The sequence below is a fragment of the Hyperolius riggenbachi genome, chromosome 6, assembly GCF_040937935.1.
Source record: "Hyperolius riggenbachi isolate aHypRig1 chromosome 6, aHypRig1.pri, whole genome shotgun sequence".
NCBI lineage: Eukaryota > Metazoa > Chordata > Amphibia > Anura > Hyperoliidae > Hyperolius > Hyperolius riggenbachi.
In genome coordinates this window covers 112,370,521-112,393,899 of record NC_090651.1, presented here as the reverse complement: position 1 = coordinate 112,393,899, position 23,379 = coordinate 112,370,521, and the positions used below count along the sequence as shown (strand labels likewise).

At 45.2% G+C, this 23,379-nt stretch overlaps 1 protein-coding gene across 2 annotated transcripts in view; it reads right to left on the bottom strand.

Annotated features, from left to right (window-relative positions):
- Positions 1 to 23,379, bottom strand: part of ABCA4 (ATP binding cassette subfamily A member 4) — a 300,886-nt gene that overhangs the window by 181,056 nt on the left and 96,451 nt on the right. For both annotated transcript variants that reach the window (XM_068239773.1, XM_068239774.1), the window contains exons 9-12: positions 22,028 to 22,268; positions 12,703 to 12,842; positions 9,674 to 9,790; positions 5,181 to 5,378 (exon numbers count right to left, since the gene is read on the bottom strand). In XM_068239773.1, the coding sequence (XP_068095874.1) occupies positions 5,181 to 5,378; positions 9,674 to 9,790; positions 12,703 to 12,842; positions 22,028 to 22,268 (696 nt within the window). The remainder of the gene's footprint in view (positions 1 to 5,180; positions 5,379 to 9,673; positions 9,791 to 12,702; positions 12,843 to 22,027; positions 22,269 to 23,379) is intronic.

Below are 23,379 nucleotides of genomic sequence, written 5' to 3'. Positions count from 1 at the left end.
CAGGGGCGCTGGCATGCAGACTCCTGGCTGTGTGTGAAGGGCACCGGACAGTCTCAGGAGCGCTGGCATGCAGACTCCTGGCTGTGTGTGAAGGGCACCGGACAGTCTCAGGAGCGCTGGCATGCAGACTCCTGGCTGTGTGTGAAGGGCACCGGACAGTCTCAGGAGCGCTGGCATGCAGACTCCTGGCTGTGTGTGAAGGGTACCGGACAGTCTCAGGAGTGTTGGCATGCAGAGTCCTGGCTCTGCTGGCATGCAGACAACTGGATGTGTGTGAAGGGTACTGGACAGTCTCAGGAGCCCTGGCATGTAGACTCCTAGCTGTGTGTGAAGAGTACGGGACACTCTCAGGAGCCCTGGCATGTAGACTCCTAGCTGTGTGTGAAGAGTACGGGACAGTCTCAGGAGCCCTGGCATGTAGACTCCTAGCTGTGTGTGAAGAGTACAGGACAGTTTTAGGAGGGCTGACATGCAGACTCCTGGCTGTGTTGTGTGTGTGTGTGTGTGTGTGTGTGAATGGTACTTTTATTTACAGGCGACAGTTGTACTTTGTCTTGGCAGTAAGCTCATTTCCCCATATTTCCAATTATCTGCCTCCCTTTGCTGCTATTTCATGGTGCCATTAAGAAGTGGAAACAATGCAAGATCCCCCGCTGATAGCAAAAGGACTGGAGGAGAATGATGAGAGAGGACACTCAAGCCAAGAAATTAATTGTTTACCCTGTGATTAGACAGCACGCCTGACCGAGTTTAACTTAACTTCCTGCTCCCATTTTAAGAGTAATTATGAGCTGTTTCTTTGTGTGTAAAAGGAGAAAGCAAGAGAGGGAATGAGTTTACAATAACAAAACAAGACCACCCAATCTCCTGTTACAGGTATAATGAGAATAGAAAGGAATATTATGAAGAAAGTGAAGCAGGAAAAGGATACCCTGACACGTTAGATAAGGGGGTGTAAGAAGGTGCATTGCAGCAGTGACTAGGCCAGGATCGCCCATCCACAATCCATTCCTGGAATCCTTGCTAGTTTCATATTGGAGCTGCTATAGAAGTGTGACTGTAAGGCCATAGTGAGAGCATGGAACGCAGGCCTCTTGGTAATGTGGTGGTGGGACAGTTTAGGGTGTTTATTACTACATAATAGGTTCATTACATTATTGTGCTCTTGGTACTGAGGTGCTAAAATATAATAGGTATATGCATTGTAATAGGTTCATTTATGTCTGATATCTGTTCCTTTTGATTCTGCTGTCTTTTCCTCTCTTTCAGATGCTGGGCAGTCCTTAAGCAGGCCATGCACTGGCTCGATTCCCGGCCGTTTCGACAGCAGATTCGATTCTGGGATCGAATCTGCTGCCAATCGTTTGCGGTAAACGCAGCCGCCGATCCGATTTCCTCCCGAAATCGGATCGGTCCGTCGATCGCGCCGTGCGGGAAATTACCCTCGATCGCCCGCGGGTAAAGTGTGCGTCGCTAGCGGCGGCCGATCCGATCAAGTATACATTACCTGAGGCTGGCTCCCGGGCGTCTTCTCCGCATTGCACGGCTCTGTTCCGGCTCCATCCATCCCGGCGCTTCCTCTGTCACTGCAGTGACCAGGAAGTTCAAATAGAGGGCGCTCTATTTGAACTTCCTGGTCACGGAGTAACACAGGAAGCGCCGTAATGGAGCCGGAACAGAGCCGTGCAATGCGGAGAAGAGGACCCGGAGCCAGCATCAGGTAATGTATACGGGGGGGGGGGGACAGGCGGCAGGAGCAGCTCAGCAGATGGTGAATCGGTTTCAGGCTGAAATCGATTCACAATCTGTTTGCAGTAAAGGCAGCCATACGATCCCTCTCTGATCAGATTCGATCAGATAGGGATCTGTCAGCTGGTCGATCTAATGGCACATCGACCAGTGTATGGCCACCTTTAGGAGTTTGTGAGGAGATTTGGGTTGCTGAGCAGAGGTGAGAGATTTCCCTCAGATGATTGGCAGCTGTCTGTTGGAGCCAATTTCAGCTGGCCAATCACAGAAGGTTTCGCCTCTAACCTGAGATGCTCTACCCTTTTCTCCTCAGTGTCCAGTCAAGCAAGCTGGAAGCACCCCCCCCCCCCTTTTTTCTTAAAAAAAACAAAAGGTTGCTTTCCTAAAACAGAAAGAATTTGCGATAATTCAGGTTAGAGTGAGCTCGAGATGTCTCCCAGGCACCACTGCTGAATATATGCAAATTAACCATTGTACCCTTAGAAGCTAAACACACCTCCAGAACCGCTGGAATGCAATGATGTGTCAGCTTGTTAATATGTACAGAGCCATAATAATCCAACATGCATACAGACTGTTTCGGATTGTTTGATCCTCATCAGTGCATGGCATGGATTAATTTGGCTCTATGGAGTAGGGCTTGTAAATCCGAGAGGCACAGACTAACCCCTTTTTCTTCAAATATTGTCGTAGGCGGATTGACTTTATTGGCGGTTAAAGTCGCCCACGATTGTGGGTGGGCTAGCTGCTTTGGACTATTTATGAACAATTTATACTGGTCTAAAGACTCTATGTTTCTTGATTAAGTATCAATTGATACTTTTGGTTGAGTTGTTATTTTATTTGTTGATGTTTGATTCACCAGTTAATAAACAATTAATTTCAATTAATTTAAACCGCAATAAATAGTGCCTACGGCCATTTAAAATCCAAGCTGGTTGTCAGTGTTTTATTAATTAGGTCCTTTAGCACTTATGTCCATGCCACTTAAATTACCAAGCGTCTAGGACCTTGTGGTGACATATTGCAGCAGCAGAGCCACAGTTACAGCCAGAGACACCTGTTTGACATCACCCATAAAGTTGATTTTCAGTTTGCATGCAAGTGTGTGTGTATGTGTCAGAGCAGGATCATCCACCAGGCAACCTAGGCAGGAGCCAAGTGGGTCAAGGGGCCCACCAGCCACCGTCTCTGACCTCTCTCCACTTCAACTTACTAAAAAGACCACAAGAGAGTGCCAAATGTACTACCTTGCCTAGTGCCCCATTACAGTGTGTGTGTGTGTGTGTGTGTGTGTGTGTGTGTGTGTGTGTGTGTGTGTGTGTGTGTGTGTGTGTGTGTGTGTGTGTGTGTGTGTGTGTGTGTGTGTGTGTGTGTGTGTGTGTGTGTGTGTGTGTGTGTGTGTGTGTGTGTGTGTGTGTGTGTGTGTGTGGGCGTGTGTGTGTGTGTGTGTGTGTGTGTGTGTGTGTATATGTGTGTGTGTGTATACATGTGTGTGTGTGTGGGCGGAGGGAGGGTGTGGGCAGCATTGTCATATCTGTGGGAATTGGAAGCAATAGATCAGATAAATTGTCTAGTTTGTACACTAACCTCAACTTGTGTGGATTTCCACTGGACACTCCAGTCTCCACTCTAGAGAAAAATTCCAGCCCCCCCCCCCCCCCACAAAAAAATAATAATAATAATAATTAAAAAATAAAATAGGATTAGTCTATATTTTGTGTGCTCTTTGTAATTTTGTGTGTTCTTTGTAGGGGTGGCATGGTGGCATAGTGGTTAGCGCTCTCGCCTTGCAGCGCTGGGTCCCCGGTTCGTGTCCCAGCCAGGTCAACATCTGCAAGGAGTTTGTATGTTATCCCCGTGTCTGTGTGGGTTTCCTCTGGGCATTCCGGTTTCCTCCCACATTCCAAAAACATACAGATAAGTTAATTGGCTTCCCCCTAAATTGGCCTTAGACTATGATACATACACTACATGATACATGCATAGACATATGACTATGGTAGGGATTAGATTGTGAGCCCTTCTGAGGGACAGTTACGTGACAAGACTATATACTCTGTACAGCGCTGCGTAATATGTCGGCACTATTTAAATACTTAAATAAATAAAAAATAAATAAATGCATAATTGAATGTTGATTGAGGATGATATAAACAGGTGAAGCATTAATTGAAGTTGGACTGATGTCCAGATTTATGTTTCTACTGGTTTGGATTATGGTAGGGATTAGATTGACAGGTCCTCTGAGGGATGGTTTGTTACATGGCTATGTACTGTACTCTCTAAAGCAGGGGTGTCAAACACAGTCACGTAAGGGCCCAAAATGTAAAACATAGTCACAGGCCAAGTTTTTTTTATTAAGCTGTAGCATTTATTGAACAATCTCAAACTAAATGATGTAATTATATTGGCTATTAGTGGCCTACTCCTCCCCTTCTGCAGAGTAGCGCAGTGGAGCAGTGTAATATTTACCTGCTCCAGTCCTGCTTCGGGTCTCCTCTGATCTTCCTGACAGCCACATGCTCTGTCCAGCATACCTCTGGCATGTCACGTGATCAAGAGAAGGAAGTATGGAAGCACAGAGCATTTGACTGCCAGGAAGAACAGAAGAGATCACTTATTGCTGGAGCAGGCAGACAATACACTTCTCCACTGTGCTACTTGGCTATGTGGGGAAATGGTGAGGAGGTGTGTGTGTATGATTTACCAGTGACCCCGGAGCTTGGATCCAAGGAGGGGGCCCCATGCTAATTTTGCTGGGGAGGTCCCAAAGGTTGCTGCACCTTAGCTGAAAATGACAATGCTTCAGTCAGTGACACTGTCACAGCTGGGCTCCTTTGGACTGGAAGGCAGTGAGCTGTCTTTCTTTTGCTGCTTACAATGATGGACATTTCAAGCTCTTGAGGGCCACATAAAATGGCAAGGACGGCTGCATTCGGCCCGCGGGCCTTGTGTTTGACACATGTGCTCTAAAGCATTGCAGAAGATGCCTATGCCATGTAATATGAGCCTTGATTCACTAAGACAAATAGCATGCCTTATCCGAGTTAACACACCTTATCAGAGATAACACGCCTTATCAAAGTTAACATGCCTTATCAGAGTCGCACCACGAGCGCTACAAACCCGCAGGGGCTCAGGGCAGGATAAGTGGATCTCTCTTCATGGCCGGTTAGCAGGCATAAGTTTGTAGCGCTCGCTATGCTACTCTGATAAGGAGTGTTACCTTTGATAAGGCATGTTATCTCTGATAAGGCATGCTATTTGTCTTAGTGAATCAAACCCATTATGATTAATATACCCCTTTAGGAGTGTGGCCTTTCCATTTCAGATTGGTAATAGCCCAGATTGGTGACATTTGTTATTTTATGAATTACTATAATCAATGTAACAATGACCATACATGGTTCAGATATTAAGCTTCTTACCTCCATGTACTTGTTGAAAAGACGAATAGTGTGATCAGTGAGGTTAAACACATTTCTCCAGTCAAAGTTTGGTTGTCCCGGTTTTCTTCCATCAGGATGATCATTGTACAGAAAATTAATAATATCATCAGCACTTATCCCATCATCTTCAAATTGTCTATTAAGGAAATCTTTCATTGCTGGATTTTTAATTGACTCCTAAAACACAAAATATAAATGTTTAATTTGCAGCAATTATATGGCCCATACATGCATCAAAAATTCTATTTTTGACTTCAAAAAATATATTCGTGAAAATACATTGTATTTTTGCAATGACAGTTTTAAATTTTTTGCCAGTTTGCCATTCATAAGTTAAGAGCAAATTACGGTAGCTTTTAAGGTTAAAAATAGCGAAAACTGCAAATATCCCACTTTTTAACCACTTCAGGACCACAGGCTTACACCCTCTAGTGACCAGGATATTTTTCGCAAAATAAGACAGTGTAAAGGCACGATGAAGCACTCCTTGCTGAGTGCGAAACAGCTGTAGACGTCTCTTTCATGCTTGCTACCCTCTCTCCTGGCTGACCATTGCTCTGGTCCTTAGCATTGCTTTTTAATGGAATCATAATAAAGGCCTGTTTTTACTGGATGTGCCCAGCCGCTTTTTGCCTTTACACTGTCTTTACCTGCTGGATCTTGTTTAGGCTTGGAGCACTCCGGAGTGTTTTGGGGCCCTGGGCCTTGTGCACCTCCCCCTCTACCTACTGACTGTTTTTCACAAAATAAGGCTGTATGGTTTTGTCAGCTTGCTGCACAGCCCACTTACCACACAAATGAATTTTTCCTCCTTTTCGTGTCCTCAATTGGACACTCTTTAGGAGTTCTCTGATCGCTGCTTCATAAAAAAATAAAGACAGGCTTTTCCCTCCCTCCCTCTCCCTCCCCATCCTAAACTAGCCCTGGACGGTGATCCGTCCTCTTTCCCGCCTCTCATAGGCATCAGCCTATAAGAGGCCTTTATTCCTGAGCCGCTCTGAAGGACAGCCGAGTGTCCCCCATCCAGCGATGCAGGAGATCGCAGCGCTGTACAAACATAAACAAAGGGGTTTTTATTCCCTTCTCAGTTAAAAATAGTCTGCTAGCCGCAATTGCGGCTGGCAGGCTGATCACGGAGCTTTGTGACGCGACAGGGAACGATTGTGCATGTGCGCACGCGTTCCCTGCTAAACTACAGCTCCAGGACTTGACGCCAATCGGTGTTAGGCCGTCCTGGGGCTGCCACCTTGCGACCGCCAATTGGCGTTAGGCGGTGGTAAGGTGATTAAAGCGAAAGATTGCTAAAAACTTGTAAAATCATAGACGTATTACAAAATGATTTTCAAAGGCATTTTCACTTGAAAGTCGAATTTTACATTAACTTCGCCAAAATTAATGCGAAAAAAATATTGGCATTTTTGCTCATCGTTGGTGGCCGTGTTTTGACATGCATGTCTTTTTGTGATACATTTTGACAGCTTCTTCCTATTGGCTCTTGTAGTGTTAATTGCTAGGTTTGTATTGTTGGATGGGCAGTACGGTGGTGTTGGGTGGATAGGCAAAATTCTGATGCCTGTAAAGACCTTCTCTGATTTCCTAGCTAAGTCTGAAGGCTGATTTTCTCAGCCAGTTGCTATTTTCTCTAAAACATGGCAGTGCTTAGGCATTGCTCTCCTTTTTCTTTCTCCTTAGCTATGATATGCATGCCTTCCAAATACTTACGTCCACAGCTAGTAGCATAACAATAGGAGATGCAAGGGTTATGACTACAGCAGGGCCTCTAGACCTGAGGGTCCCACATCAGGGGCAAACCCAGAATTTCTCAAGGGGGTGGGGGGGGGGGGTGATTTGTGAAAGGTCTCCCTCAGCCACGCACAATACAGTATAATAATATGGTAGGACATCATGCTGGGTACACATAATGCAATTTCCCATCCGACTGACAGGATCTCACAATTATTTCCTAAATGTCCGATCTGCACCCGAATGGGATCAATCAGGAGCAGTTTGGATACAGATAATAATGAGGACAGCCGACATTGCTAATGAAGGGGAAAGTGAAGCATTCACACAGCAGGGGCACAGGGCTGTGCTCATACCTGACTCTGTTAAGTTCCCCAGAGCTGCTGCATGCTCTGTACACACGCTGCTGCTGCATCCAAAGTCAACTGTAGCAGGGAAAGAAAGGGGGCAGTGCTGTGAGCTGCAGGTATTTTGGTGTCTCAACTTGTGCCTGTCCTCAGACACTGCACCGGCCCTGGTCTGAGGGGGGATTCTGGGCAGCTGTAATCCCCCCCTGCATTTGCCTATGCATATGGGGCCCTCCTTATGTTACTGCACCAGCTCATTATTGGTACTGTAGTGATATTGATCACCTGTTCATGGGCTTAGAGTAGTGGTGAAACACCTTTCCTTTTCCTTCGCTTACATCTTTATCACACAGTGGCTGTCCTTTCGTGGTTTGTATTATGCAATCATTAAACAGTAGAGTCCCAGTTATCTGAGACGCTACCATCTGGCAGACTCAACCAACTAACCAGCAGTAAATATGGGGGTGTGGTTGTGTTTCTATCTAATTATGCAGAGCAGCATGCAGAGGAAATTACAAGAGGTCCTGGGCACCGGTTTTCTTCACTCCTGGCCGGTTGCCCTGCTGTATCCTAGTACGGCTCCCGATGTGTCACCTGACCCGCATCAGGTTACATGCACGTGGCAGCGCCATACAGAACGGATGCAGCAGAGCCGCTGGGGACTGCAGGAAGTGAAGAAAAACGGAATTGCTGGGCCACAAACCAAACAGCATCAGATCCTGCCTGCTTGTCCAACAGCTTTCCTAAGTGTACCAGACTTTAGTCCTCTATAACACATGAAAAATCAAGACCACTTATAAAATATTTAATGTACAGTGAGATAGTATATTTTAATGATGGAAGATGTATTACAGTTATTAAACAGAAAACATGGTATCCATTCCCAGTGGCATAAAACTGTGGAATCCATTCCTATTCCTCCATGAAACAGGTGCTTAATCTGTGATCCTGAGCAATGAAAAGATGCACTTCCAGTTCACTGAACATGGAACATGTAATAACCGGATATCCAGCTATACCTTTAGGTCAATGATCCCTGAACCAGATGTAACTGGACGTCCCTTCCTTCCTGAGACGGCATCCACCTTCATCTGTAATATGGCCACCTGCAGGGCTCATGTTCTTATTTTCCTGAAACGTCTCCAAGGAAGTCAGCTGACTTTCAATAATAAATAAGAACGGTAAAGTGCTGCCAGAAAAGTGTCTGAGTGCCAGAATTGCATCAGACTAATTACCTAACTGCTGTGTGGGATGGTATTTACAGTAGATGAAAGACAAAAGAAAATGAACCAGAAGAGAGAAAAGACACTGAAGAATGTAGTAAAGGATGTTCTTCAAACACAGTGTAAGGAATAGTGAGGCAGATTTAGGCCTCGTTCAGACTATACGCGCTGCTGTGCGCATTTTGGCAGCGCGCATAGTGTGCGTCATGAAAGAACGGTAGAAGGGCATATACAGCCCTTCTACCGTTCCCATCATATGCGCTGAGCAGCAGTGAAATGCGCTATCGCACTGCCGCATGCATTTTCAGGAATCACATCGCAGATCCCATTCACTGTAGTGAATGAGATCTGCAACACAGCACATAGTAGCGCAGATAGCGTGCGATCGTACGTGTTACGTTCTGATCGCACAGCCATCTGCGCTGAATGATCTGAACAAGGTTGGAACATAACTTTTAAAAATACAAAAGGCAGCTTCACTTAGACCGTTTTCTGTGCTGTACATCTGATCACATGGGAGAACAATAAAGATCTGCCACGCTTGGACTAGATTATTTTTTATGGGAGTTTGCATGTTCTCCCTGTGTCTGCATGGGTTTTCTCCGGGCACTCTGGTTTCCTCCCACATCCCAATAACATACAGATAAGTTAATTGGCTTCCCCCTAAATTGGCCCTAGACTATGATACATGCACTCACAATACAAACATACATATGACTATAGTAGGAACTAGATTGTGAGCCACTCTGTGGGACAGTTAGTGACAAGACAATATACTCTGTACAGCGCTGCGTATGTCGGCGCTATATAAATACATAATTAAAATAAAAAATAAATAAATGTCCACCTTTGTAACTCTCACCTGCAGGAGCATAACTATACGGGCAGAGGCGTAACCATATTGTGCCGGGCCCCCAACAGAGATCTGTCAAGGTATTGTTTTTAAAGCTAACTAGGCTATAACTGATTTTGTTATCTAATGCTTATCCCCTGTGATCTCTTGTATCCTATTCTGCATGGGGCTAGGGGAGCAGGACAGGTGGGGGAGGAGTTGTGGAATATTGTCCTGTATATTTTTTCGTTGTTTGTTTATATGAAAAAGTCAATAAAAAGTATCGGTTTTAAAAAAAAGCAGTGTTAAATTTGCAATAACACGTACCCGGATGATATTCATTTGCACACCGCTTTGCAGGAAATACCATAGCTGAGGTCCCACCTCCTCCCAAGATTTTCCAAGTTGTCGGAGGCGCTCAAGCTGTTCAAACGTGGCGTTTGCCTTGGTAAGGTAGAAAGAGAGGTAGATACATGTATTTATAGAGGCATGCACAAGTACATAATAAAATAAAGTCAATGAAGGCTGATTGTGCAGAACCAGACTGCAACTGGTTGAAGCTTTTGTTTTGTATAGTTTTGCAGTGCTGAGTGGTGAGTGAAGTGCACTGCAAAGCCAGTGGGCTTCCACTGAATTAGGAGATGACTTAATGCTGTTCCATTCATGGTCCAGCTGATTCATTTGTTCCATTCAGTGTAGGTCAACTAGGAGCAGAGCCAGAGGACTTAAGCTAAATACACACGGGGGACAATAGTCCCCCGTTACATGTGTGCACGTGAACAGGGAGCGACAGCTCCCTGCCAGCGACAGCTGTCCACACGTCTCGCCAGAAAGGCAGAGACGCGGCGGAAGATGTTTGTGAATGGAGCATCCCCCGGCCGGATGCTCCATTCACTTGCGTAGGTCTCCTGTCGCTATCCCGCGTACACACGCGGGAGTAGCGACAGTTCCGGCGAGGTTGCGGCGACAGCTGTAGCCGGCGATTGAACATGTCAATCGCCTGGCGACAGCTCCGACGGGCGACGGTTCGGGGTGCGCGCGTAATACACACGGGGGAACTGTCGCCGCAACACGCGCGTGCCACGTGGTTGCGGCGACGGCCGTCCCCCGTGAGTATGGACCTTTACTTATAGGGTCCAATAGCTTCCGAATTCTAACACCAACATTAGCTAGGGTCAGGTTAGAGTTTCCATTTGGATAACATTAAAGCATTTAAGTAATGTTTTTAGCAATAGTTCCAGTCATAGATTAGTTTTAGGAACCACTTACTGGGTTGAGGTGAAGTTAAACATATAAGGACTCTAAATGAAGCTAAATAAATTAAGCTAGTTAGAAATAGATTAATGAGGCCCTAGGTGAGGTACTAACTTTGGTCGAGTCTGCTTGTCACCTGACATTTTTGGAAAGCGTACAAATGGGGAAGAGAGATCAGAGTAGGAGAACTGGGAGAGAAGAGGCACCACCAAAACAGTGGATCTAATAGATATGTAAAATAATAAAGAAAGATAACTGGCTTACCTCAAAAGTAAAGGGCAATGTCAATTTCAAAATAAAATGTAATTTTCAGACACATGAACGTTAACGCATTTCGTGTAGCACAGTCCGCTTCCTCAGATCAAATAACAAACAGTGTCTGTGTAGTAGTATATGCAAGCTCGGAGCGCCTAAAAAGATGTAAGGTGCTCTTGGTGTCTCTGTGTTTTTTCCTGTTTATACTAAAAGGTTCTTGGACTTCTCTGGTTACCACACATAAGACATAGCTCCCAACTATCCCTCTTTGGGAGGGACAGTCCTTCTTTGGGAACCCTGTCCCTCTTTCTTCCTCATCTGTCCCTCTTTCAAGACTGATGTACAGATCTGTGTTAATATATGTATTTTTTTTTTTTTACTGAAAAATGTGTTTAATTGACTCTAAACTTTATTCCTATCCTTTGATATATTTCTTATTTTCAAATGTTAATATGAAGCAAAACTAATAATGATAGAAAGGACCAGTGTAGTTTGAATTATAAAACAACATATTTTTTCTAATGAAATCTTTATGGTAAACAGGACTGGGGTTGTGTTGGGGACATTATTAAGGGTGTGGTAAGGGTATTGGGGGCATGATTAGGGGTGTGACAGGGGTGTGGCTTAAGTGTCCCTCTTTCTTATCTCAAAAAGTTGGGAGGTATGCATAAGGGGCTCCTGGTGTCTCTGTGTTTTTTTCCTGTCTATACTTCAAGGTCCTTAAGGGGCCCATACACTGGTCGATTTCAGCCATTGATCGATCGATCGCTTCTATAAAATCGATCGAACGGAAAGCGATTCTTTCAAATCAGCCAATCGATCGGTTTGCAGCCGATTTGGATCGATTTGATCTATCTGACAGGATGAAAACTCTAGGTCGATCTGCTGCTGGCTGCAGATCCATGGTCCATAGAGTTGCATTGGATCTAATGGTGCAATAATTTAGATCAATTTTCAATAGATTTCCAATACATTTAATTCTGAAATCTATTGGAAATCTGTTCCTAGTGTGTGGCACACATCAGATAGATTCCTGTCAGATTCAACTTGACAGGCATCTGACAGAAATCTATCTGATGTTCAAATCTGCTGCAAATTTATAAGTGTATGGCCACATTTAGGCCTTGATTCACAAAGCCGTGCTAACTAGTTAGCATGTGAAGTGCCGTTCGCGGACTTTTGCGCACGCAAAAGTCCGCGATCGTGCAAATCGCTGCACTTTGCGCGCGCAAAAGTCCGCGAACGGCACTTCATGTGCTAACTGTTTAGCATGCCCGTGCTAAACAGTTAGCATGGCTTTGTGAATCAAGCCCTTAGACTCCTCCAGTTACCACGCACCCCCAGAGTAGGAGAACTGGACCCCTGTATGTCTAACAAACCCTAGTAATCAATCTAGGTTGCCTTGTAGATGACTGAGCTCTGAAACTACTTATGATGCCGACTCCTACTACTGCCCTCTGCTGCACAGATATAAATAATGAATATTAAAGACATAAGTGTTTCCCAGGGTACACTAGTAGCAACAACTACAACTGAACTTCAGGAGGACGTGTAGAAGGTGCGCAAGCAGCAAAAAGGGGACAAAGTGCAATTTGAACTGTTGTGGACAATGTTGACTTGTACAGTTTCGCAGGGCTGACATCAAATATCTTATAGTGTCAACTAGACAGTATAAAATATGTCACAGAACTCAGTGTCTCATTACTTAATAAAACATGTTTGTCTGTAAAGAAAACAGTTCCCTAGCTAGTCATGGCTGGCTGGATACATTGTGAAATTGGCCTATGGTGCATGCAGGCATGGCGTGGTTTGATCTATGTTATATCAACAACATAAAGATGCCTTACGTTCTTCAGGATTTCACGAACAGCCGGGGAATCTGGAGAGTACAGAACTTTTCCCATGAGCAGGGGCTTCATCGCGCTCCAGGCTATTTTAGTTACGGGGTTGGACTCCAAACTCTGCATCAGGGAATTACAAAACGGAGCTGTTGAGTAAAACATATGTAGGATTAGAAATATGTAAATACGAGCTAATGTGGGTCAATTCTAAGAAATATGACATTTCTAATGTTTCCTGTTTATGGTCATAGAGCCACAAAACTATCTGACAGAAATAAGGTGCTGATACCTTCACACTAGGATTAGAACAGGAAGATGGTGATTATGTAGCTGTTTGTGCTTACGGCTCAGTGGGCACATACTGCAGCAGGACAATAGAAGCACCAGCTGTACTTTATACCAGCTTGATAGTTACTCACACACCACTGACGTACCTTCTGAATAAGGCTGTATCGAACATGAAAATGACTGAACATGAACATGACTGCTAGACTCATCCATTTTTCCCACCGCTCTACTTCCACATCTCCCTTCTGCAAAGCTCTACACTGGCTCCCTATCTACTTCAGGGTAATTTTTTTAAATTCTGTGTCTGGGCTACATATCTGTGCACAAGACCTGCCCAACCTACATCTCTGAGCTTGTCCATACATATGTACCCACCAGCCTCCTCTGGTTCTGCAATGATCTCCGCCTGAGCACCCCGTGCATTTCTTACTCCCATGCACGCCCACAGGACTTCTCAAGAGCTGCCCCCATCCTATGGAACTCCCTCCCACACCCCTTCAGACTCGCCCCTTCCTTCAACACCTTCAAGCAAGCCCTCAAAACACACTTCTTTAAAATGGCCTACCCCCCCATCTACCACACGTTAACTTTCTCAGTTGAGCACTTTTTCCGCTGCCCTATCTTATGTGTTTCTCCCCCTCCCCTTTAGATTGTAAGCCTTTGGCAGGGTCATTCAGGAACAGCCTTATCAGTCTGCCGACAGTGCGTACACACGCACTACTGTCTGCTGAAAGTCCGCCCAGCGGGAGGGTCTGACGGACCCGTCGTTGGCTTCTGTAGTGCGTGTGTACGCACCTTTAGTGTGTCGTCCTTGATCTTGCAACCTCACCAATGACACCTTCCCATGGACTAACTCAGACTTGAATTTCTGGGTCTCTGTTAAATCACATGATCATGCATCTTATACCCTGATTGCATGTATAGCCTTGTGCTATGTTATATAACCGTGTGCTACCTCTTTCTGTCATTCCATGTTTACATTGTGTGTATCCCTATTTATTGTCCAGTGCTGCATAATATGTTGGTGATTATAAATACAATAAACACAATAATAATCATATTAATAAAGACAGCATGACTGCCAGGCAATGTGTACTGTTTGAAAGTAAATAAATATGGCAGCCTCCATATCACTCTCAGTTCAGGTGTGCTTTAAAAAAATCTAACATTTATCTACAATGCTTGTAGAGTACGGTTTTAAACTAGCAGCCATTTTAGATGTGAACAGCAATGAACTGTATTATCTTTCATACAAACAACCTTATTTTCACCATTTATTGATTCCTCTGTTTGAGATAAGTAGAAATAAAAGTTTAGTATGAAGGTAAACAGGAAGGCTGAATAAAGATAGGTGCATAATGACACAACATAAATCTTTCTTATCTCTGTTGACAATTGTACTTATAGTACAATATCAATATGATTATATTGACATAAGATGGCCAAACGCCTCTGATGGCTGAAAATCAATCCACGTGACACAAATTACATAATTCCTTCTTAATTACTACTTACATGTTAAAGCGGCTAGCTTGGCTGTTCCTTACAGTTCCTCTGTTATACGGTAAGTTTTAACTGGGGACGACCTTAAAATGCTGCATTCTCTATAAAGCCCTTGATATATACTCTTCACACCTGGGGCTTGATTCACTAAACCGTGATAACTCAAATATCACCTTAACAAATATATCACACCTTATGAAAACATATCACACCTTACCAAAGTTAACACACCTTATCAGAGTAGCATAGCGTAAGCTATGACCCCACAGGGGCTCTGGGCAGGATGAGTGCCATTGCCAATTAGCAGGCAAATGTTTGTAGCGCTCACTATGCTACTCTGATACAGCGTGCTAACTTTGATAAGGTGTGATATCTTTGATAAGGTGTGATATCTTTTCATAAGGTGTGATATCTTTTCATAAGGTGTGATATCTTTTCATAAGGTGCAATCTTCGAAAAGGTGTGATATTTGAGTTATCACGGTTTAGTGAATCAAGCCCCTTGTACGTAATACTTTTTCACCGCTAAGAAAACAAAAAAGGACTAAATAAAGAGAGAAAACTAGTATAAACAACTTCCTGGCAGGTCTTTTGCTCACTAGAATTTCCCCAATACAATCAATGATTAATATTGTTGCAAAACATGGGCCTCGTACAAATGATGTACTGTTCCCATCAGATCGATGGGAACTTTCCCATCGTATGATCATTTCCAACATGTGCGATCTGCTTCCAATCGAAAAAGGGATCGATTTTGAGATCAGTACTGCACATAATCAATCCCTTTCTCGATCAGAAGCAGATCAGACATGTTGGAAATAATCGAAGGACGGGAAATTTCCTGTTGATCTGATGTGAAAATTGCATCGTGTGTACCAGGCATTGTCCACTACTCCTGATCTGTTGCTCACTTTCTGCCAATCCCTTTACTTGCTTCCAGTGAAACTGAGGATAATGTACAAACTACTAGGCTTTTCTTAGTGAGGGCCTCAGCCCACTGATGCAATTGTGTCTGCTTTTCAGTTACACATCAAAGTTACAGATGCTGAAAAGCGGACAGAAGCGGACACAACTGCATTAGTGGGCTCAGGATCTTAGGCCTGATGCACGAAAGGCTGGTAAAGTTGTTGTGCGCAGACAGCGCAATGGGACTGATGCCAGAGGATCACTGCCCCTCACATTATAGCACTGTGCACCTTATGTAATGTGTATTGCACTAATACCGTAGTGGGCGGTGCTACCCTGGAGTTAGTACCAGTGACATTGCAGTAAGCTGCTTGCATATGGCAAATTTACCGGCCTCTAATCCTACACTTAGCTAGATTCTGTTGATAGCTAAAGTACTAGTTTGATTGTGATTATCTGTTATGACTTTTGCCTGCCTTGACTATCCTCCTGAACTCTGATCTTGTACCTCGATATTTCTGATACTCTGTTGCCGAACCCCGGCTCGTTCCTTGACTCTGCTTCTGCCTCAAGATTTTGTACCCCGATATATCTGATACCCCGTTGCTGAACCCTGCCTGTACTTTGACTCCGCCCTTGCCTCCTGATCTTGTACTTTATCTGTCCGTGTGTGTACGACCTGGCTTGTCCGACCTCGAGAACCGACCTTACTGTTAGAGGCGGTTCCTCGCTCTGTTAGTGATCCTTCCTCCTGAAGGTTACTTTCAGTCTGTCCTTCCTACTGTCAGTCTGACTCCTCCCGTCTTGGAGAGCTCAGGTCTGCGGAAGGAATCTGTGCAGTACTCCTTGCTGCACTGAGGCTTAGTCCTCTAAGTGTTATTGTTGCACCTAACACTACACTCTACTCAGGTGAACAGAGGTTAGCTAGTATATCGGATTATCAGTGATACTGCAGATCACGTATAATCTGGTATACATCTGTATTCCCAGTGATTCTGCAGATCACTGGTAATCAGATCCTCTCTGTGCTTTACCGATCGTTACAGAACGCCAGGTCAAAAAATGCAAATGGACGCACACACTGACCGTCTGGGCACACTTGCCACTTCGGTGGAAAACATCAACCAAGTGCTGGGTAGCCACAAGACTATGATTGATGTCCTATCAGGCTCTGTGCGAACCCTCCAGACGTCAGTTGATTCAGTGCGATCTCCTCCTAGTGCTGACATACGTATGCCCGTACCAGATAAATTTTCCGGCCACAAGTCTGACTTCCGGAATTTTTTGTAAAAAAGAAAGACGGAGGCCTACGACCTTGCATCGATTACCGCGGTCTTAACAACATTACAGTAAAGAATCGCTATCCGCTACCCCTGATAGACGATTTGTTCACTCAGATCACGAGCGCCCAGATTTTTTCTAAGCTGGATTTACGGGGTGCGTACAACCTGGTACGCATAAGAGAGGGCGATGAGTGGAAAACGGCCTTCAATACACCGGACGGGCATTACGAGTACCTGGTGATGCCCTTCGGGTTGTGTAATGCCCCGGCCGTTTTCCAGGAACTCATCAACGAGGTCTTCAGAGAGGTGTTGGGGAAATTTGTTTTAGTCTACCTAGACGATATTCTGATCTTCTCCAACAATCTCTCTGAACATAGGACCCATGTGAGGTTCGTTTTGAACAAGCTAAGGCAGAACCTATTGTACGCAAAAATAGAAAAGTGTATCTTTGAAGTAACATCTGTCGCCTTCCTGGGGTACATAATTTCCACCACAGGCTTGTCTATGGATCCTGCCAAGGTTTCCGCTGTTCTGGAATGGCCTCAGCCGGTAGGCTTGAAATCCCTTCAGCGGTTTCTTGGCTTCGCCAATTATTATAGGAGATTCATAAAGGGGTACTCTACGGTCATTTCTCCACTTACCAGTCTCACCAAGAAAGGGGCAGATACCACTCACTGGTCTCCTGAGGCGTTACAGGCTTTTGCCACCCTGAAGGGCCTATTTTGTTCTGCACCCATCCTCAGACATGTGGATACGTCTTTTCCATTTATTGTTGAGGTGGATGCCTCGGAGGTCGGGGTGGGGGCTGTGCTGTCTCAGCGATCTGGCTTGCAGGGTAGAATGCACCCGTGTGCTTACTTCTCCCGTAGGTTCTCCCCTGCGGAAAGGAACTATGATATTGGCAACAGAGAGCTTTTAGCCATTAAGTTAGCTTTCGAGGAATGGCGACATTGGTTAGAAGGAGCGGAGCATACGGTCACGGTCTACACTGACCACAAGAACCTAGAGTATATTGAGGGGGCTAAGAGGTTGAGCCCCCGTCAGGCCCGTTGGTCATTATTTTTCTCCAGGTTCTCTTTCATTATTACGTACACCCCGGGTAGCAAAAATGTCAAGGCGGATGCTTTATCCCGGTGCTTCGAGTCAGAGACAGCACAGCCCTCTATTCCAGAGACTATTATTCCCCAGAGGTTGGTACTAGCCGCAACTGAGACTTGGGGGGATTTGAAGGGGACTTTAATTCCCTTTCAACAAGACATCCCGGAAGGGAAGCCCGCAGGGGTACTGTTCATTCCGCTACCGTTCCGTCTCCAGGTTCTAGAGATGTTCCATGCGCATAAAAATGCTGGGCATCCTGGGGCATCTAGAACTCAGGATCTGGTAGCCAGATGCGCCTGGTGGCCGTCCTTGGCAGCAGATTGCAAGGAATTCGTGAGGGAATGTGCAATTTGTGCCAAGAGTAAACCCTCCCGGCTGGCACCTGTGGGTACCTTGCAGCCTTCACCCACCCCGAGTGAACCATGGACTCATTTGTCCATGGATTTTGTGGGTGAACTTCCTAAGTCAGAAGGTATGTCGGTCATTTGGGTGGTAGTTGACCGCTTCAGCAAAATGGCCCATTTCGTGCCCTTGAAAGGACTCCCCTCGGCCCAGGAGTTGGCTGACCTGTTTATTACACATGTGTTCCGGCTGCACGGCATTCCGGAAAATATAGTGTCGGATCGGGGAGTCCAGTTCGTTTCTAGATTCTGGAGGGCATTCTGCCAACAAATGGGCATGAAGCTGTCATTTTCATCGGGCTACCACCCACAGACCAATGGGCAGACGGAGAGAATCAACCAGTCATTGGAGCAATTTTTGAGGTGCTATGTTGCGGAGACACAGAGCGATTGGGTCAAATTTCTGCAACAATTTGAAAAGCTCCTCCACCGGATTCTCTCCGTTTCAGGTTGTGTTTGGAAGATTGCCCAAGTTCTCACCGTTGCCAGTGGCCTCCACCCCGTTTCCAGCTGTGGAGGCCTGGCAGAGGTCTTTTAAAGACATTTGGCGCACGGCGAGAGATAGTTTACAAAAGGCGTTTTTTACTCAGAAGGGTCAAGCTGACAAAAAACGTTCAGTAGAGTGGAGCTTCCAGCCAGGAGACTTGGTTTGGGTGTCCACACGTCATTTGGCCCTGAAACAGCTCTCAGATAAATTAGGCCCCAGGTTTGTCAGTCCATTTCCGGTAGCAAAAAAGATTAATAACGTCACTTATACCGTTGACCTTCCCACCAGCATGCGGGGGGTAAGGTCCTTCCACGTGTCCCTTCTTAAACCAGCAGTCCAGGTGGGTCCCACTCCTCCTCCTCCCGTGTTGGTAGATGCCCAACCTGAGTATGAAGTGGAAAAAATTTTAGATTCCCGCACGGTACAAAACTCGGTACAGTACCTCGTACATTGGAAAGGGTACGGCATTGAAGAGAGGCAATGGGTACCGGGCTTACGCATGCATGCAGACGAGTTAAGGAGGGAGTTTAATGCCTTACACCCCGAGAAACCTGGTAGGAGTTGTCTGGAGTCCACTCCTCTGGGGGGGTACTGTAAGGAAACGCGGAAAGGCCGCCGTCTCTCGAAGTGAGGCGGCTGTTTCCGCGTCCAGCATGGCGTCACAACGCGGAAAAAACGCTGCATGCCGCATAGGCAGTGCGGCGGAATCCGCATTGGTAACAGCGGAATCCGCATTGGTAACGGCGGAATCCGCATCAGAGGCGGCCCCCGCACTAGATACATTGCATGACAGTACTGGTGTGGCTGGGACTGATAGTCCACCAAGATTCAGACTTACACGCGCGCGAGCACAGAGGCAGAGTTTAAATAGCAGTTAGAAGGGAGTCGGCTGACTAGCTGGGTCAGCTGACAAATTCCACTGCTCTCATTGGACCAGCAATTAGGGAGGTCCTGGAAAGGTCCTAGAGTATATATACTGCTGGTTGTTCACTTGCTCTTTGTCTGGCGTGCAATCACATATGTGGAAGCAGAAGGTCCGCACTTGTCCCAGGGTCAAAATCTTTATTAGGACATATCAAATAACAATGTATGCATCAGGACGCTGACATGTTTCGAGCCTATACTAGCTCTTAATCATAGCTGATCAAACAATGGTATAAAATCCCCTTATATAGAGGGACATCCTTCCACCTGTGCCTCTAAACCCCGCCCAAAGGAGGGAAATAATGATCGTTCAGGCACAGGTGCAAGGAGAGATAAGTATCTCATATCCAGCAATGTGGAAATGCATATAGCCAGGACTTAAAACTCAATGAGAATAAAACCATAAAAATACCAAGGAACAGGCCTATACTTTTCAAAGGTAAAACACCACAGATCCCTAAGATGTTATATGTGGGGAGAGAGGACAATCTGGATGAGGGAAGAAAGCAAGGAAAGGAGACCCAATACCGAGAAATCTCAGGTAATGAGCGCCAGGTCCCATTTGGCATTTAAGCCCTGCGGGAACCTGGTGCCTAAACGGTGGATCCACATAGCTTCCTTCTTCAAAAGAATTTTATAAAGATCCCTACCCCTTCTGGAAGGCATGACTTTTTCAATCCCCTGGAACACAAACCCCGCCATATCCCCACCATGATTGTCTCTAAAGTGTTTGGCCACATTAGAGATATTAAGAGTAGACCAGCCTGCACCCAAATAGTGTTCGGCTATTCTCTGCCTCACGGGTCTCGTGGAACAGCCCACATATTGGAGAGAGCAAAGACTGCAGGTCACCAGGTAAACAACATATCTGGTGCCGCAGTTGATAAATTGCTTAATACTAAAGGAGCAACCATTCGAGGCAGAGACCACCGTTTTCGATTTCCGATGTACATGGCAATATCTACAGGTGGAGGTACCGCACTTGAAGGACCCCACTACTGAAAGCCAGGTTTTAGGAATGGACTTGGAGTCGTACAAACTAGGGGAAAGAATCTGTCCCAGAGTCGGAGCACGTCTGCTGGAAAACCTGACTCCGTTTTTAAGAAACGGTGAAAGGCCTACATCTCCCTCCAGGATTGGAAAATATTTTGTAATGATGTTAGTAACCTTCTTGTATTCCACCGAATGCGTGGTCACAAATGTGGGTTTATACTGACTACATTTACGTTGCCTAACAGGTTGTAGTAACTCCAACTGGGATTTTTGTGTAGCCCTAGATCTCCCCCTCTGAATAGACCATGATGGACAACCCCGAGCTCTCAGCCGACCCTCAACAATGTCCAGCTCACCCTGCAGGGAGACTTATGTGGAAGCACCCAGATCCGTAGTCAGATCCGCAAGTGTGCCGGGACCAGCTGGAGCTGTAATCCTACACTTAGCTAGATTCTGTTGATAGCTAAAGTACTAGTTTGATTGTGATTATCTGTTATGACTTTTGCCTGCCTTGACTATCCTCCTGAACTCTGATCTTGTACCTCGATATTTCTGATACTCTGTTGCCGAACCCCGGCTCGTTCCTTGACTCTGCTTCTGCCTCCTGATTTTGTACCCCGATATATCTGATACCCCGTTGCTGAACCCTGCCTGTACTTTGACTCCGCCTTTGCCTCCTGATCTTGTACTTTATCTGTCCGTGTGTGTACGACCTGGCTTGTCCGACCTCGAGAACCGACCTTACTGTTAGAGGCGGTTCCTCGCTCTGTTAGTGATCCTTCCTCCTGAAGGTTACTTTCAGTCTGTCCTTCCTACTGTCAGTCTGACTCCTCCCGTCTTGGAGAGCTCAGGTCTGTGGAAGGAATCTGTGCAGTACTCCTTGCTGCACTGAGGCTTAGTCCTCTAAGTGTTATTGTTGCACCTAACACTACACTCTACTCAGGTGAACAGAGGTTAGCTAGTATATCGGATTATCAGTGATACTGCAGATCACGTATAATCTGGTATACATCTGTATTCCCAGTGATTCTGCAGATCACTGGTAATCAGATCCTCTCTGTGCTTCACCGATCGTTACATGTGGCCATCAGAATCGTCACACCCATAACAATTGTGGCCACAAAAACACATGACCTGAAGAATAGTTGATTGTATCGGAGGAAGGGAATGGTTAGTAGTTGGGGCCCCCACAGCCCTGTAATCGCAGGGGCTGCTCCCCTCTAGTTATGCTCCATGTCACTCCTGATAAGGGCATAGGGCTTTAGTCATTTCTCTAAGGGGTCTAAAATGACCTCATCTGGAAATGAGCATTACAATTTTAATAGACTGGAATTGCACCTGGAAAACCCTAATTTATTAGAATTTACCTTGTTCAGGTATCACTGTTACAGATAGAAGACCACTGCATTACAGTTTCATTTCGTTTACCAGCCCCACACCAGCACTTACTTGTTGTCTTATCATACAAGTAGTAGTGGTCCTTCTTTGTTGTATTGACTCCCAGGAACGCTTTGTAGTTATTGTCCTCATACCAATTGAAGGAGAACACTCTGGATCCACCCCCCTCTGGATAGCCGCAAAACAAGTCTGAAAGGGAACTCATAAGTTGAGTGAACGTGGCTGGTCCTCCATCCTGAAGGATGGGCTGCAGAACCCAGAAGAGATCCTGGAAACTTGGTTTGTGTGAAAGCTGCAACAAGAACAATATGTCTTTAAAAGGTCCTAAAGCAAACATGATAGTCAATACTAAAGCTCGAAAAAATAACTCTCAAAACTCCAACACACATATATTATCATATTACTTCTAATTGGTTTGACTATTTCTTTACTGAATCATCATCATCACCCACCATTGTTCAGCTTAAGTACAGTTTATTATACATGCAAACCTAAGTCTTTTCTTATTCTATAGTGTTCCCATATTCTTCCCTACATGCATGTCTGACTCTTTTTATAAATAGAGCATATAATGGTTTAACTGGAAAGGGAGCCCATAAGGCAAGATTGCACCAGAATAAAGTAATTTTCTTCTGTTAATTAGCTTTCCCCCCAAACTGGTCTTGGAGAGACCATTGGTTACAGGACTTCTTGATCTCTCTTCTTTTTAGCTTCTCACTTTGCAGTGTATTGATTTTTTTTCTTCTTTTCGCTAAAGTTCCTCTTTAAAGGAATACTATCGATGTATGCATTTATTTTTAAATGCTGTATGTTGTAGCACACATTAGGGCAAGTACTAGGAGCAATTTGATTCCTCACACAGCTGTTCCTCTCAGCTGTAAAATCCTCTGTCAGTTTTGGCGTCAGTGTTGGATACAAAATGTATCTAATACTGGGCTCCCAGAGGGCTAGACCATGTCTCTGCAAAGGGGAGATGCTATCAACTCCTCAGTTTATAGTTTAATTATCACCTTGCTGAAAGAATCTTGTTGATATGGTGGTAAGGGGTTAAAGATTCTAGCAATGTGTGTTTATTATCTTTGCTTCTCTTTACTGATAAAGATACTAATAATGCTAATTGTAGACAGTGGTCTGCCCCTCTCAGCAGCTTGTAAAATGGATGCAGCCTGGAGTGAATCGCCTCAAGTAGGCAGCCAGTCTGAGTGTAAACACAGACTATTGTTATAGCTAGTTATATTCCAGCAATATTACAGCTCATTTAGTTACCTGTTACCACCTCAGATCAGCCTATTTCTCCTCATGTCTGCTGCATGCTGTGAGTGACACAGACAGTGAAATATATTTGTGAGCTGTGTGACAGAGTAACCAAGCAGCTCAGGGTGACCCAAACTACTATGAGCTGT